This window comes from Podarcis pityusensis, assembly GCF_964106645.2.
Source record: "Podarcis pityusensis genome assembly, chromosome: 11".
Lineage (NCBI taxonomy): Eukaryota > Metazoa > Chordata > Lepidosauria > Squamata > Lacertidae > Podarcis > Podarcis pityusensis.
The window spans coordinates 17,906,998-17,923,264 of NC_138036.1; the positions used below are offsets into that span (position 1 = coordinate 17,906,998).

Below are 16,267 nucleotides of genomic sequence, written 5' to 3' on the forward strand. Positions count from 1 at the left end.
ATTGTACGGGTTTTTATCTACTTTTTGTTAATTGCCTTGAGTGCTGGTAAAACAGAAGGCAGGATATTAAACCTTCTAAATGAATAAGTCAATCTGGCATCATATTGATTGGGGCATGTGAACTAAGTGACTGTGCCAAAGCCTTTGCAGAAAAATGGGGTTTGGGCGGAAAGTTGCCAGGGTGGCCAGGTTTCTTGAGAAAGCATCTTATCCCCTGTATATACTCAGTAGGTCACTACATTCTACCAGAGTGTTTCTCCTTCAACACCCCCCCCCAAAAAAAACCCCCAGAAGCCTGCTGCACTGTCACTCATAGCAATACTTTTGGTGTGGCTGCCCATTATGTGGAAGAACATCTCTGTTGAGATACAACAGGCACCCACAATCTTTACTTTCCAGAGCCAACTGAAGTCATTTTTGTTTCCACAAGCTTTTCCAGCTGGACACCTTAGATGTCCATTTTGTATTGTTTTAAAAGCTGTCTTCAGTTGTTGTTTTTTAATACTGAATTACTTTTCGATATTTCTATGGCATGTCTGTAAGTTGCCTTGAGACATGAGACAATTCATAAATTTATCAGCAGCAGCAACAACAAAAACACGAACAAACAAATAATATGAAGCCCATGAATGTTTTGTTGGAATTCTGCCTGGGTCAGAGGAATGTGCCACAGCGTAGGCACCGGCAGATTATTCCTGTCGACCTCCCCGCGTCTCCCAACCTCTGCTGATAAGCAGGCGAGGTCCGGCGATTCTTCTCAGATGTATGAGAGGAACACACCGTTCTTCCTCTCTCCCCTTTGGTGTCCCCAGGGAGGGGAAAGAAGCAGACAGAAAACTATTTACATCATTTATTTCTGCCTCTTACATCAGTACAGAGAATCATGTCTGCACTCAACAACAGCAAGGATAAAACTCCTCCCAAGTACATCCAGTACAGGTCATATGACACACACACACTGAGCTAACATCCGGTACTCAGTACAGAATGGACTGCCCCTTTGTTCCCATGGCAACAGTCACAAACATCCTGTCTGGCTTTCCAGCCACAAGCAGCTGGCTGAGCTGCTAAAGCCTTTGCTTGCTGCAGCATTGGTGCTTTATGGTAACATACTCCCCCTAAAGTATCAATGTGTGCTGCGAGCAAAGCGTCATCCAGAGAAGAAAAAAAACAGTTGTTATATTTATAACATTCCCCTGTTGTTTCAGTTCCACCCTTGGAACTACCCGCCACTGGTTTAACCAATGTACCTCTCTGGTTGTGTGACTTCGCATTACCTCGGTTAACAACTCTCTGTTGTGCCTTTGTCTCTGACTCAGACACAGCTTCAATCTGTCCTTGGTCGTTTACAATAGCAACATATGCAAGGTTAGCAAACTCCTTTGAATACCTCTTGGGTGGTACACCCTTCGTTGCTCTCTCAGACCTACGTAAGAGGTTCTGATCCTCTGTGCTCACTGGTTCAACCTTTGGACTCTGTCGAGAACCAGTAGCAATCAGTGGTTCTTCCTCCTCTTCTGAGGGTCTAGTCATTATGTGAGATTTCCTCTCAATGACTGTGACAACTGAGCTGTCTGAGCTATTGCTGTCATCATCAGTACTACTGAACTCAATAAGATCAAACTCATCATCATCATCATCATCGTTTCCTGTGGGAAATGTCTGTTCTACAACCCGCTCTTGCTCTGGAGCACTCTCTAGGAACTTTGTGAGAATCACCTGACCAGATTCAGACAAAATTACTCTGTAGAGACCTTTTTCATAACCCACAAAAATGCCTCTGGCATTCTTTACACCACCTGGAGCTTCTGTTCTCACATGAGACCCGAAAACCTTAAAATAGGCAACAGAAGGTTTTCTATTGTACAGCTTCTCAAAAGGAGAACATCCCAACTCTGTTGAGACTTTTCTCAACCACACATGAAGATAGGACGCTAGCGATTCGGCCCAATATTCATGTGGCAAATGTGAACTCAGCAATTGCGCATGCATCCCCTTTTGCAATTCTTTGTTCACTTTTACACAGACCCCCCTGTTCCACGCTTCTTGCGAGACTGCCACTTTGTGGTCTATCCCTTTTCCATCCAGGAACTTCTGAAACTTCTGTAACAGAAAAATTTGCTTCTCATCTGTGAAAAGACAATCAATGTTAGCATCATGCATACTTTTAACCTTGTCACAAAACTCCTGAAACTTTTCTAAAGTTTCTTGTGGTTTCTCCATCATATAAACCCAAGAATAATTAGTGAAACAATCCACACACACAAGGTAAAATCGTGCACCGCCTCTAGATGGTTCTAGAGGACCAATCACATCAGCATACACCCGCTGAAATGCTCTGTCGACCTTTTTCGTCACCTTCCTGGTGCTCACACTGGTCTTGGTCACCCCTGCAAGAGAGATTTCGTTAGAAACATCAGAAGAATTACATTTCATGTAATCACTTTGATCAAAAGTCAACAAATACAGTCCATCTTTCTCTTTGGCAGTAAGGAACAGTTCTCCATCTTTGTAGATCTTGCAGCTTTTAGCATCATAGGACAGTTTCAGTCCTTTCTTTGCAATCTGCGACACGCTCAGCAGATTAAATCTCAGTTCTGGAACCAGGTAAACATTACTTATAGTCAAGTTCAGACTCTCAAGATACACAGTCCCAATTCCAGTTGCTTCCAACTCCTGACCGTTGGCCTGTTTCACAGTGAAGCTTTGCTTCTTCAACGTCGAAAACAGTCCTCTGTGCGGGCACAAATGTTTTGTACAGCCCGTGTCGATTATGAATGCGTTCCCAACATCTGGCGTGGTTCCTTTCGCCATCATAGCCTTTGCAGGTTTCACCTGGCACTTGGTACGGCTTTTGCCTGATGCCTCAGGCTTCGTAGAGCTGCTCTTTGCTCCTCTTGACTGGCGCGGCTTCTTACAGTTTCGCTGTAGATGCCCAGTCTGTCCACAATTGTAGCATCGGACAGCACTCAATGCTACTCCATGCTCCCTAGTAGCATCAGCAGTGGGGGAATTAGAACTCTGTTCTTCCCTCCCCCTGTCTTTTTCTTCCAGTGCAGCAAGTCTGTCGTGTTCATTCAGGACCACAGCACAAACTCTCTCCGCGGTCAGCTGCGCGGCCGGTAGGGAACCAAGCTGACTGGCAACAACCTTGTAGGTGCAGCTAAGGCTGTTTATCATCATGAAGCAAAACACTTCCTCCTGAAGACGGAAATTGCGTTCCACCATCTGTTGACGCAGAAACTTCATTTCTGTCAGGTGCGCTTGAACATCTCCATCAGGCGCAAGTCTCAGATTGGTCAATTTCTCAAAATACAGCAACGCTGAAGAACCAGCATCTCTCTGATGCGTTGTACGCAGCGTGTCCCATACCTCTTTCGCATTTTCTAAATGCTGAACATGCACCAACTGATCATCTGAGACACACAGAATTATAGCAGTCCTGGCCCTTACATTCCGTGATTCCCAACCTCTGGTTGGTGCTGCAGGGATGGGGTTTTCAATTACATCAAAAAGCCTCTGATTCTGCAGCAGGGCCTTCATCTTCACAGACCAAGATGAATAATTGTCATTGGTTAAGGGAAGTGGGCAAGGCAAACCTCCTTTCTTGGCATCCATCTTGAAGCCAAGCCTCCAGCTCACACTTTCAAACAAGCTATAAAATCCAACAGCTGTTTTTTCCTTTCTCACGCAGCAAAACTGCAAGTTGTTTACGCTCTTTGCACCTGGCAGCTAAACTCAGGCTGCTATTGAAAAGTCCCTTCCAAGAGCACGTAAACCTTGTAGCCGAAACATTCTCTGATTTTGTTTCGCTTTCCCAGGCTCACACTCAGAGTCCAGCCCCTTTGCCAGTAACTTTCCGTTACCTAGCAACAATGCATTTCAAGAGGACATCTTATCTACCACAAAAATTTGTGGAATGCAGGCCTCTTCTCCGGAGCTTTTGTTTTCTTTGAAACGCAGCTCCGTGAACCAGGGAATTAATCTTCCTGCGTTCACACTTTTAGCCCGAAATGCAGCATACCTTGAACTTTGTTGCTCTGGAAAACACCTCTTCTTTCCATCAGCTGTCTGTGGAGCCTCTAGCTTTTCTCAGACGCTTGCCTTCCTCCTTGGAGCAGAGGAGGACAATCCACCAGCCTCTCATGCAGATGTCCGATGAATCGCAACCATCCTCTGCTACCACTGTTGGAATTCTGCCTGGGTCAGAGGAATGTGCCACAGCGTAGGCACCGGCAGATTATTCCTGTCGACCTCCCCGCGTCTCCCAACCTCTGCTGATAAGCAGGCGAGGTCCGGCGATTCTTCTCAGATGTATGAGAGGAACACACCGTTCTTCCTCTCTCCCCTTTGGTGTCCCCAGGGAGGGGAAAGAAGCAGACAGAAAACTATTTACATCATTTATTTCTGCCTCTTACATCAGTACAGAGAATCATGTCTGCACTCAACAACAGCAAGGATAAAACTCCTCCCAAGTACATCCAGTACAGGTCATATGACACACACACACTGAGCTAACATCCGGTACTCAGTACAGAATGGACTGCCCCTTTGTTCCCATGGCAACAGTCACAAACATCCTGTCTGGCTTTCCAGCCACAAGCAGCTGGCTGAGCTGCTAAAGCCTTTGCTTGCTGCAGCATTGGTGCTTTATGGTAACATGTTTCTCCAGCTCAGATTAGAATCCAAGCTGGAGAATCCACATTTTACCCATCCATTTCTCAGACACCCCAACTCTCCCCCAGCCTCCCACAATCTCCAACTCCCCAACCATTCCATATTAAAGACCACCAGGTATTGGAATGATCAACTTCTATTTAGGCTGTGTACACACCATACATTGAAAGCCTATTATTCCCCCCCCCCATAATCCCGGGAACTGTTGTTTGTTAATGATACTGGAAATAGTAGCTCTGTGAGGGGTAAACCACAGTTCTGAGGATCATTGTGGGGAAATGATGTGCTTTCAAGGTGCTTTAAATCTAGGGGCTGGATTCAACTAACTGGTCCTATTTGTGGAAGCCCAATGCAAGGACTTCTGCTAGCACAACAGGGCTTTCCCCCCCACATACCCAGTGGTCAGAATAACCCCCAGAAGAAGAGTTCACGGGTGGAAGAGAGGAAGAATGCTTGCACCGATGGGAGCGTTTGTAACAGTGTGACATGGAATTCCTCCCTTGGAGTGTATATTAACATGGTGCAGCTGCACAACTCATATGATACTACTTACCCATGTTACGATAGTAACAATGTGAAAATGTGCATGTATTTAAGGGATGGGCAGTCCGGGAAAGTAACGGTGGACGACTATGGTGCTAGAACTGGCAAATCACCAGGAATGATGAGACAGTTGAATATCAATGGGGACCTCTTCGTTGGTAAGTTCCTCCTAAATTCTGTTACCTACCTTTCTTAAGAGTCGTAGAGAGGCTGGTTCATGCACACAAGCCATTCGAGACAGTTGTTTACTGTAGGACGAGTAGTGCTCATGCATGCAGTTGTTGTTTTTCAGTGTCCACACAGCACTGTTGGGATCAACATGCCAGTCTGCACCGTATCCCCCACCCCCCAAAAAAATTAATATGGATTTTTACTTTCTGGGGGAAATCCAATTACAGTGCAACCTCGGTTGTCAAACGCTTTGGAAGTCGAATGTTTTGGCTTTCAAACGCCGGCAACCCGGAAGTGAATGCTTCCGTTTCTCCATTTTTTCAGTGGATTTTGCTGACCGACAGTTGCGCCTCTGTTGTCTGACGGTCTTCCGGAATGGATTATGGTCGACAACTGAGTTTCCACTGTATTTATCTACCTAACAAAAACAACCTGTGGCCTCTTTACAATGATTGGTTGGCCACCATGGGAAAGAGATGCAAGACAAGGTAGGCCTTTGGCCTGATGGAGAAGGGCTACCCTTTGGTTATCGTGAGCTGCTGAGAGGACCTTTTAAGGGCCCTTAAAAGAAGCATGTAAACCTTTTTAAATAAGCACATCCTTCCTTACTTAGTTTCTCCATCTCTCTCTCTCTCTTTCTGGCAGGTGGAATGAAGGAGATTGCACTGCATACAAACAGACAGTATATGAGGGGCTTGGTGGGTTGCATTTCCCACTTCACGCTTTCTACGGATTACCATATTTCACTGGTTGAAGATGCGGCTGATGGGAAGAACATCAACACTTGCGGGGCAAAGTAACAGGTGGGAAATAGTCAGAGGGAAGAGCCTTTCACCACTGTTCTTGCACACAGAGGACTTGCCTTCTGAGCGAGGCCTGGAAGCAAGAAGCAACCTGAAGCAAAAATCACAGAAGGGGACCATGTGCCACTCTCCTTTCCTTTGGATAACATGCTCTCTCTGTCAGTGCAGGAGCACAGTGCAGGAGCGCCACCCTTTAAACTGCAAATAGTTGTAGAGTCCCATGCAGCAGAGCACCTATGCTGTTGTCTACGGCCGCTCCCTGCCCATTAACATGCATCCTCCGCAGCAGGACTGGCTTCAAGCCCACTTGCCTTCGCAGTAGCCTCCTCACACAGTGAGCAAAAGCTGGGCAGGTTGGGTAGCAACATGCCCCATTTTGCTGGCAAGTGGAGCTTTTGGCTTTTGTGGCTGGGAACAAGAGCTCTGCTGCATTGCAGAGAGAGAAAGATTGGAAGCCTCCATCTTGGTTCCTGCTGTGCCCCTAGGCCCTTCCCTGTAATAAGAATGTGCAGAATTAAGAGGGTGAAAATGGTAGCAGCGCTTGTTGTGACCACCTCATCGTTTCAGCCACAGAATGTCTACTAGCATCCATGGCTGGAGAATAGTATAGTCTGCTTTCTTGTGCTTTGAAGAACAGATCCGCCTCCCTCTGAATATGCCGTCGCACAGCACGTTGTATCAACCACTATTCTAGTCTCATTCATAGGCTGGGCCCAGGAGAGACAAACAGCAGATCACAGCATCAGAATTGTACTGCTCATCTTCAGGCTGCAGACAGAAAGGCTTTGTTTGCTTGAATCCCCAGAATCTCTGCACCTAGAAAACTAGCGTGGTAAGGATTATAGCTTTCCATCTGCAGGGCCTTTTTTTTTTTTTTTTTAACATAGAAAGAATGATCATTTATGCAATATCCTGCTGACATGTTACAATCCAGGAAGAGCTTTAACCATGCGATACGCTGGTTTTGTACACGAAAGGCTATTGCTTTACTCCCATTTTCTCTCTGCCTGGGGAGCAGCACCAGAGCAGGGAGTTCCCTTAGGTCTTTAAGCCTAGTGCCCTGCTACAAATCTGCTAACAGAGAAGGGATGGTATTCGGCATTGGTGTTGACGCTCACATGGACTGTGTTGCTGGCCAACAGTGACGGTTCTGCATCAGTCCAGCTTAACAAACAAGCAAAAAGAGGGGGAGAGAGGATGTAATGAGTTACAGACCATACCCTTGGCTCACACAGTGTGTCTTTATGACCTATGGGTCAGTTCTGAAATTGTGGTAACTTATGCAGCCTTAATGGCACAGCAACTGTATCATCCGCACCACTGAGTGGCATATTTTGAAAGTGCTGTATTTATGCATTCCTTTATTCTATTCCAGCCTCAAAATCAGTTGCAGGTATTTGCAGCTCCAGTCTACCCAGTGTAAATACTCACAAGAAGTTATACTCTATTCCAGAGTTCTGTTGTTTCCCAAAGAGAATCCTCCTTACTATTTTGAAAACTCTACTTTTTTTATTACATGCAATTGGGGCGGGGGGGGGGGGGGACCGGGACCCAACAACCACATTTTATAGCAGTAATTTTGCACCTGTATTTTTATATAGCAGAGGCAGCGGCAGTGATTGACTAGTTTTGTAAAAGGATTAGGTGTCTCACACAGAGTTTAGCATGCTGCAGATCTTTCCCTAAAGGAATAAGGAGTGCTAAGATTCTTACGTTTGGGGTGGGCAAGGATGTTTTGCTTGTGCTTATTCTACAGTTTTAGTGGGAAATATTTGTGAAATGTAACTGGTTTTACAATCATCATCTTTGTTTTTGTAAATTTAGACTGCTGAAAATGTACATTAATGAAGCTTTTCTGGCTTGAAGTATTGAAAAGATGTTAAAAGTTCTGTTCTACTATGATATTTGGCCATCGAGTATCATTTATTTTTTTAAAAATTGAGCACCGTAAGCTTAGGTAGAAGTTAAGATTCATGGGGTAACTTCAGAAGGTACCTGTAATGCGTCATGAATTCATAGTACAAGAAAAAAAAGGACACGGGTGGCACTGTGGTCTAAACCACTGAGTCTTTTGGGCTTGCTGATCAGGTTGGTGGTTCGAATCCATGCAATGGTGGTGAGCTCCCGTTGCTCTGTCCCAGCTCCTGCCAACCTAGCAATTCAAAAGCATGCCAGTGCAGGTAGATAAATTGGTACCTCTGTGGCGGGAAAGTAAAAGGCGTTCCCGTGTGTTCTGGCACTTGTCACAAAGTCCCGTTGTGCCAAAAGCAGTTTAGTCATGCTGGCCACATGACCCAGAAAGCAGTCTGTGGACAAATGCTGACTTCCTTGGCCCAAAAAGCGAGATGAGCGCCACAACCCCATGATCACCTTAGACTGGACTTAACTGTCCAGGGGTCCTTTACCTTTTTACCTTAGTAAAGAAAGTGGAACAATGTCAGGATAAGAGTTTAGATACACATAGCGCAAAGTTATGGTGTCTAAAACAGACCATAGTTTATCACAAACTTGCTGCTTGTATGAATTGAGAAGACTATGTGCAAAAAATGGAATAAAAACAGGTTTGCAAGGGGAAAGTAGTACAAACTTCTGAAGAGTAAGAAAATACACATTTATTTAACTCCATGACAGTAGTATTCTGCCAAATTCTTAATACATGCATATTACAGGCATAAGCAGTACATTGCCATTTATGTTCATGCTAAAGTCAGTATATCAATACTATATCACTTAAACTTTGCCACTCCCTCCTCCCCAGTTGTGTTCCACATTATTATCCTCCACTAAAGTTGCCTACTTGGGAAATTTCACCAAGGCTAAATATTTAGCTGCTAAAGTACTGTTTCTATCATTTGGATGTTTAGGGGAGGAAACATTGCCCTTTCCCAGGCTTGCTTTGCGCAAATACTCAAGATGTTCATTACTACAAAGTCCCCCTAACCCCAAGGAGGTTTATTGGCTTTGGAATGGATGCACTTTTATCACAGGATGGCTGGGTTTTCACTCGTGCACTTCAAATTTTGCAGCTTTCCCAAAGCAAGCACGCCCTCCTTTCACTGGTGCGCAATGTTTCTAAATTCCAAGGGCACTGTGTGAGATTGAAAGTAGTCTCAAAAAGACATCCCCGAGATTTAAATATGCACAACATAAGTACATTCATTTGCATACATCACATAGGTTTGCTTAAGAGACACAACAATACCTGAGCTGTTTTGGCTTCAAATCACCAAATTCAGCAATCCAAAGTACAAAGATAGGAAGCAAGGCTAAGTTAGGGCAAACTGGTTGCATAGGAATTAAAACACAGGCAATGGTTCAGTCTTCCAGTCAGTTCAATATTATAATGCTCATTTAATATTTTAAAAAGTATTGAGATTAGCTTCACATCTATTACACATTATCCATTTAATATGCTATGTACACTTTTAATAAAAACCATCATAATGTACTGAACTATAAAAACACAGCATATATCATACAAGTAACGGCTTTACTTACAAAGTCCCTCCCCTAACCCCATTTATGCTCCCACCCAACACAACTCCCCATCCTTACTTCCTTCGAGTCTATGCTTCATCTCACTGCAGGAGATTTCACATTCACAATGAAGGCCTAAAGGAGACCACACAGCCACGTGGAAAGTTCTCTCCGCCCCCTACTATACACAGAGGGGACAATTCACAAACCAGCCACAGCAGTGTGGTTCTGTCAAAATCGGTGCAAGTCAGTGGTTTGCAAGCATCCTACCCATTAAGAAACACACTCCACGCCAACAGGTCTGCTGAGCAATCCCGCTGAGCCCCTCAGAGGATCTTACAGCACATTTTAATGCATGGATGCGCGCTTGGACCATCCAGCGCACAGCACCTGTTTGGCATTGCCCCATGTGAACTAAGAGTGCCCCCTAAAATAACAAAACAACTCTGCATATGCACATCAACTGTAAGATCAGTAGTGGATCTTCAGATAAGATGGGCTGTCACTGCTGATCTTTGAACTGTGGTTTGAACACCACTGCTCCCTCTTCAGACAGTTCTTTTCCAGGTCCCTACATCTTAACTTGCAGCCCAGATAACCCACAGCCACAATCTATAAACAGCAAGTGTAGGGTCTCTCAGTGCACAGCACAACTGAAATTTGTGCATACAACCTAAGGCCTTTCCCTCCTTTAAATTTGGGGTTTAAAGGGGGGGAAGGACCGCGACAACACTGGGATAGGGAGGACAGGTGGGTGCAACATTTTGCTCGGGTTGGGCCAGACCCCTAGATCACGAGGAGCCCATTAACCTTTAGTGGCTTGAAGGGCTAGAGGCACATTCCTGCTGAACCCTCTTAAGTGCAATTGCACAAGCCCTACTGAAATAAATGGAGGCTGCCAAGCAGAGTCCTTTAGGGGAAAATCAAGTATTTCAAGCAGGGCTTTCCCAAAACAGCAGGCAGCCCCAACCTCCTGCCCATTTCCCTTTCATACGAAAAAAAGCTTTTCAGAGACAAGTCATGACGGATCTTTGGGTGTTCCTCTACAGTAGCTTCCACATACTTTGTTTTGCACTTCAGCAGTCATGCTGGATTACAGGAAGCATTCTAGAGCAGCAAGACATAAGCGCCTTTGCCCTTCAGATGCTCCCTCCTAGCCAGCAAATACCTAGTTGTCTACCATGGAAATTGACAGCTTGTGCTAGTCGCCCACAGTGCCCCATGCTACTGACAGGCAGGGGATAGCAGCTTTTTGACATCAGGCATCAGAAACACTCTAATCCCTTCCCAACTGCTTTGGGCAGTGTACTCTAAAAGACAATAATGGGCACCCAAATGGAGATATAAATACACACTGGTGTTGTCCCTGCTGCTTCCCCTGACAAGAGCCGCACTTTGCAAGCATTTTAGGGAAGAATCCACCTGCCCACTCCTCTTGCATAGTCACCACTGGATGGAATTGCCACGCAGCAAAATTATTCCAAGATCTTCACATAAAGGGAAGAAAGTGATTCAAAGGGTGAAAAGAAACCACTACTATGTTTTCAGCATTATAGCTTACTCTTATCTGCTAAATCAGGTTTCCTCAACCTGATGCCCTCCTGAAGGCCTTGCATACAACTCACATCAGCCACTAGGGCCAATGGTAGTTGTTGTGGTGCAAAGCAGCTGGAAAGCAACAGGTTGAGGAAGCCGGCAAAAAATCTTGTTTATGAGGTATATTGTATGCAAAAGTTCTTTAAAAAAAATGTACATCCTACAACACTTCAAAAGTGCCATCTCTCTCACACACACACAACACACACACACACACAGAAGGATTCACAGTCCCTTTCCTCCCATTCAGTCAGCACAAAACAACAAATATGACTTAAATGCCATGATGCCCTTCAAAAATTCTGCTCTTAAAAACAAAATGACCAAAAAAAATATTAAAAACATATGGCTCAAATTAAAAGCAAAAGGAAGGAACCCTCCAGAACAAAATGAACACTATATACTAAACAGGACGAAAAGGTTTAAAATGTTAAAACAAAAAGGGGGATCAGACTCTTTAATTTCCCCCACCTTCTGAAATAGGTGCCACACCTCCGGCCTCAGAAATACTTCTCAGAACTGCATATGAACCTATATGAAACATACTCCAGACGCTAGAAAACCACTCAAGCTAATCTTTCACTTTTAAGGGCAGAAAGCACAAGATAATTAAGGCCTCAGCCTTCACAAGAAACACAGAAGCAGACTTCCTAACCTACAGGTGCCTATAACAAGGAGGGCCTTGTTGGGATTGTGGCAGGGAGAGGAAGCGTTATACTTCCCTTTCCCAACCGCTTATTCTTAGGCAGCTCAGGTTTCCCCCAGGGCTGCTTGTTACATAACAAACTTCATGCACATTAATGGCTGGCGTTCACATGACGTGTCACATCTAGTTGAAAGCACTATCAGGGTGCAGCATGGGAAAAGGATGCGAGTGAGCAAGGGCAATGCTGCTTGTTTGCCCTAGTGGCAACGCCACATAATAAGCACATCCAATTGGCTATGTAGTGTAGTGTCTAAACCCTGATAGGCTAGCCTGTATGTAGCACCTCACCATTCCAGCTTGCTATCTAAACCCTAATAGACTAGAATGGCATTGTGAGGGGAAACCAAAATGGTACTGGAGAAGCAGCAGAATGGGAAAACAGGGTAGCTTTGCAGATGAAAGCTCAGTGCAAAATTCAGGGACGCCGATTTAAAAAAAGAAAGAAAACACCACATGCATTATTTACCCAACAATATGTTGTTCCAAAAAGTTTTAGTTCAGTTTGTGGTTTTGCAGTTACTACATGTTTCAGGGCATTTTTCTGATGTGTTTCTGCATTTCAAGATCTCTGATATGCTGCAATGGACTACTTCTTGATATGAAACAATTACAAAATTGAGGGTGGGACAGGATGTTGGAGGGGGAATACTACCATGATATTCAGCTGGAAAGAAGTCACTCCTATCCACTTAACGGACCAAAACAAATCCACATGGTAATCTCACACTGGTGGATAACAGGCTGCCATTGCACCACATTTTTTACCACAGAAATGCAGCAAATGTGTGGTCAAAATTCTCTTGTAACACTTTGCAGGATGATACAAACAACCTCATACAAGACATATGGTTTTACCACATGACAGGGATCAGAAGAAACCAAATCTAATTCCTGAGGGGAAAGCCTTGAAAAAGCAGCTTAAGAAAATAAAAGGCACTCTGCTAATTAAAAAAAACCCATCAGCGCCACACACACCCCCGTCTAGATTTTAAGGAATGTTTGGTGTCCCGACTAGCCAACGTTACAGCCTATTTACAGTCCTTGAAAATAGGGTAAACAAGACTACTGTGTTTAGCACCTGAGGGACGAGCACTATTGCCACGTGGAAAAAAAAGGGATAGTGATTAATACTAGAAACACCCTTGTGTTTTTGTGTGTATGTGTCGGGGGGGGGGGAGGTCCCAGTTACCAAAAGTAATAAAGGAAGACTCCTCCATATTGAAAAGGCACTCTACAAGTGTGACTTCCTTCTCACAACAGTGAACCAAACCTATAAAGCCCCTCCACCAAATTTTGCACTTAAAATGGACATTCAAAATATAATAGACCTGAATTATTTCAAATTATTTCAAAGCAGCTGGAAAACTCAGGACCATTCCATGAAAAATCCCCATCAGTCGAGCTAACATGTAGGCTTCAGTAGCTCAGAGCAGGCCTATTACATTGGTCCCTTGACTCGATTTCTAAAGAATTTGCTACATACAAAATGTTCAACAGGCAGTTGCCAATGAGGACATCTGAAATAAGTTTATAGACCACAAACATATATATATTCTATGTGTATGTAAATGCCACTTCCATAAGTAGTGTGTAATTATAGACTTGCATGAGCAAGAAATATACTGTAAATGCAAGGATCTGATTTAGCTTTGCTTTAAGGCTGCAACCCAGGGGGGAAATATGTTGTGGTTTGAAAGAAGAGCTTCAATGTGCAAATTCCAGAGTATACGTATACAAAACGAGACATCCTCTCCACTTGTTTTCTGGGCAAATATTTGCAAATAAATTCAGGAGAGGAAAACTCCATTTGCATGGAAACATAACCATGCATGAAAAAAAATTGTATTCATGCATGAAATGTATTGCATGGAAATGGATTCATTGCAATACACATGCAAACGTATTCACAGGTGGCCACTCCCCCATGAGTAACAGTTTCCCACAGATATGATGGACGGAAAACTGTTCTCGAGTTTGCCCTGATTATGATTTCGGTGCTCAAGCAGGGGAAGAGCTTTGGAAGACGAAAGCTAAAGACCCAAGACCCAGGATGGTAAATCTGCCTCTGCAAAAATGGTGACTTCACCCTGCACTTCAGGTTGCAGGAGGGGGATGACATGACTGGATGGTCCTCAACAAAGAAACCGAAAAAAGGCCCCCACAGAAAAGAAAAAATAGCATGTCAGGGAGGTGGATTCCTGCCTAGCATGACTACTTGAGGTCAAGATGATTTTATATTAAAAAACATTGCTTAAAAAGCTGGAAGCTTCACACATTTATCTATTCCTGACTGAGATTTTAAAATCAGTGTTACACTTTTTGTTTTTGCACCCCTGAGTCATCTATTGCAAATTGGTTTATACAGTAGGTACAGGAACTCGTGTCCTGGCTTGTCAAACTCAGCCACCCCACAGATCAGCTGTAGCCATGGCTGATCAGCTGTTTGAAGATGGAGCTCTTCCACACAATCCGGTTTAAGTCCCATAGAAGTCAAAGGGAATGCTGTGCCTGAAAGCAGTAAGGTGCTTCTACAGAGCAGGTTGAGGAACGGAGCCTTCAAACTGCCAGCAACTGCAAAATGGTAGTGTTTGGGTACTGTAGTGTTTGGTTGCACAGAATCATAGAAAAACGGATTAAAAAAGAAAAAATATATACCTTTGACGAAGCAGCAAGGCCCTAATCCTGCACATACCTGATGTGCGTCAATGCCTTTAAAAGCCTAACAATCCACGTATGTGATCTTTGTAATAATTCCTCCCTGCTATTCAAAATGGAAAACCAGAAAAAAAATAGTCGCAAAAGGAGAGCGCTATGCTCTATTGACAAGGCAGATTTGAGGAGGGGACTGCCCCTCCCCCAACAGATACAGACCTTCTGCTACTCTTTGGTTTCATAAAGGGTTACCTCAGAGCACCTGTTCCCCCATTGGGGCACAATAAATTAGCATCTCTGTCGCCCGAAACAAATATTGCCACTTCCACTGTTAACGTAAAACAAGGCCAGCGTTCAATTTCAGCGAATGACATTATAAACCCTCCAGTATAGTGTCTCCAAGGCTGATAAGCAATTTCTGCAGCAATTTCTGCTTTCCAGAGCAACTTGTTACCACCTCAAGGCTGCTAAGCATTTGGCTTGTTGTGAAAGAAATTAGCAAAGGACCACCCTGTGTTGGTGGCTTTGGGGGAGTCTTCGTCCTCTTTGGGTGGGATCAAAAACTGCCGAGAATTAATGGAGCAAGGGCTCCCAAAGGAGGTGTTTTCATTGTTGCTCCCAGTTGATGCAGGAGAATCTGGGCAGTCTGTATTCCAGGAGGAAGTAGTCACTTGAGGTCTGTAGCCTGCAGCCTTGTCCAAGTCCTCTTCGACGGACGACGAGTCCTCAATTTTTATTAAGCTATTCACCGGCAGCTGCATTTGGGGTTTATAGCCTGCTGCCGCCACACAGTCAACTTCTGGTTCTTCCTTCAGCTTCACTGGAGCTGGGTACATAGTCTGGATGTCAATGTAGACAACTTGGGAAGACCCCGCCGATTCGTCGATTGGTGGGTTAGAGATCTCCTCCTCGATGATTGGTGGGCAGTAAGAGACGACAATGTGGCTCTCCGTGTCAGAGTCAACGCCATCTTCTGGAAGCTCATCTGCTACAGGCGATGTAATGGCTGTATCTTCAATCTTCAGGCAAGGGGAGTGTGTTTCAACAACTTCAATGTTGTTGGGGGTGCAGGGATTCATCTCCAGGGTTTTGGAATTGGGGTTTCCCTATAAATTGGAAAACAAAGCAAAGAACGTTTAGCATTTGCAAGTTTAAAGGAACTGGATTCTTCTGGGTTAGGGAGGGAAATCACAGAACCTAATTTTGAAAACTCTCTATTTTGTTATTCAAATAACCTGTTCATATACAGATTGTTCCTATGAATATTTCTAATTCATAGCCATCAGCATTAAGAACATAAGCAGAGCTTGCTGGATCAGACAAATGGCTCATTTAATCCTGTATCCTTTTCCCCCAGTGATCGACCACTGAGAACCAGTCCCCTCCCTGCCTGCCCCTGATTTCAGTCTTGCACAAAAGCTAACTAAATACTGTGAATCTCACATCACCAATTACCAGCCCTGTTCCGTTCTCTCCAAAGGTTGACGGCAGGTGACAAAAACAAAAATAAAAAATGCTACTAAAAACTCTTAAAAGAATAAGAAAGTAAGGTACTTTTAACGTAACCCATACAGTCATAAACTCTGCCACCTCCTCCCTAAAAACAAGCTGCCTAGGCTGTAAATCGAAGGTGTTGCTTCAC

The 16,267-nt window shown here is 44.2% G+C and overlaps 2 protein-coding genes across 7 annotated transcripts in view; one reads left to right on the forward strand and one right to left on the reverse strand.

The window, feature by feature from the left end:
• Positions 1–7,060, forward strand: part of EGFLAM (EGF like, fibronectin type III and laminin G domains) — a 104,583-nt gene extending 97,523 nt beyond the window's left edge. For both annotated transcript variants that reach the window (XM_080972398.1, XM_080972399.1), the window contains 2 exons: positions 5,275–5,378; positions 6,037–7,060. In XM_080972398.1, the coding sequence (XP_080828524.1) occupies positions 5,275–5,378; positions 6,037–6,191 (259 nt within the window). In that variant the 3' untranslated portion in view covers positions 6,192–7,060. The remainder of the gene's footprint in view (positions 1–5,274; positions 5,379–6,036) is intronic.
• Positions 7,061–8,781: 1,721 nt separating this feature from the next.
• LOC308457978 (leukemia inhibitory factor receptor-like) overlaps positions 8,782–16,267 on the reverse strand; it is a 95,382-nt gene continuing 87,896 nt past the window's right edge. For all 5 annotated transcript variants that reach the window (XM_080972379.1, XM_080972382.1, XM_080972378.1 and 2 more), the window contains exon 20: positions 8,782–15,731. In XM_080972379.1, the coding sequence (XP_080828505.1) occupies positions 15,093–15,731 (639 nt within the window). In that variant the 3' untranslated portion in view covers positions 8,782–15,092. The remainder of the gene's footprint in view (positions 15,732–16,267) is intronic.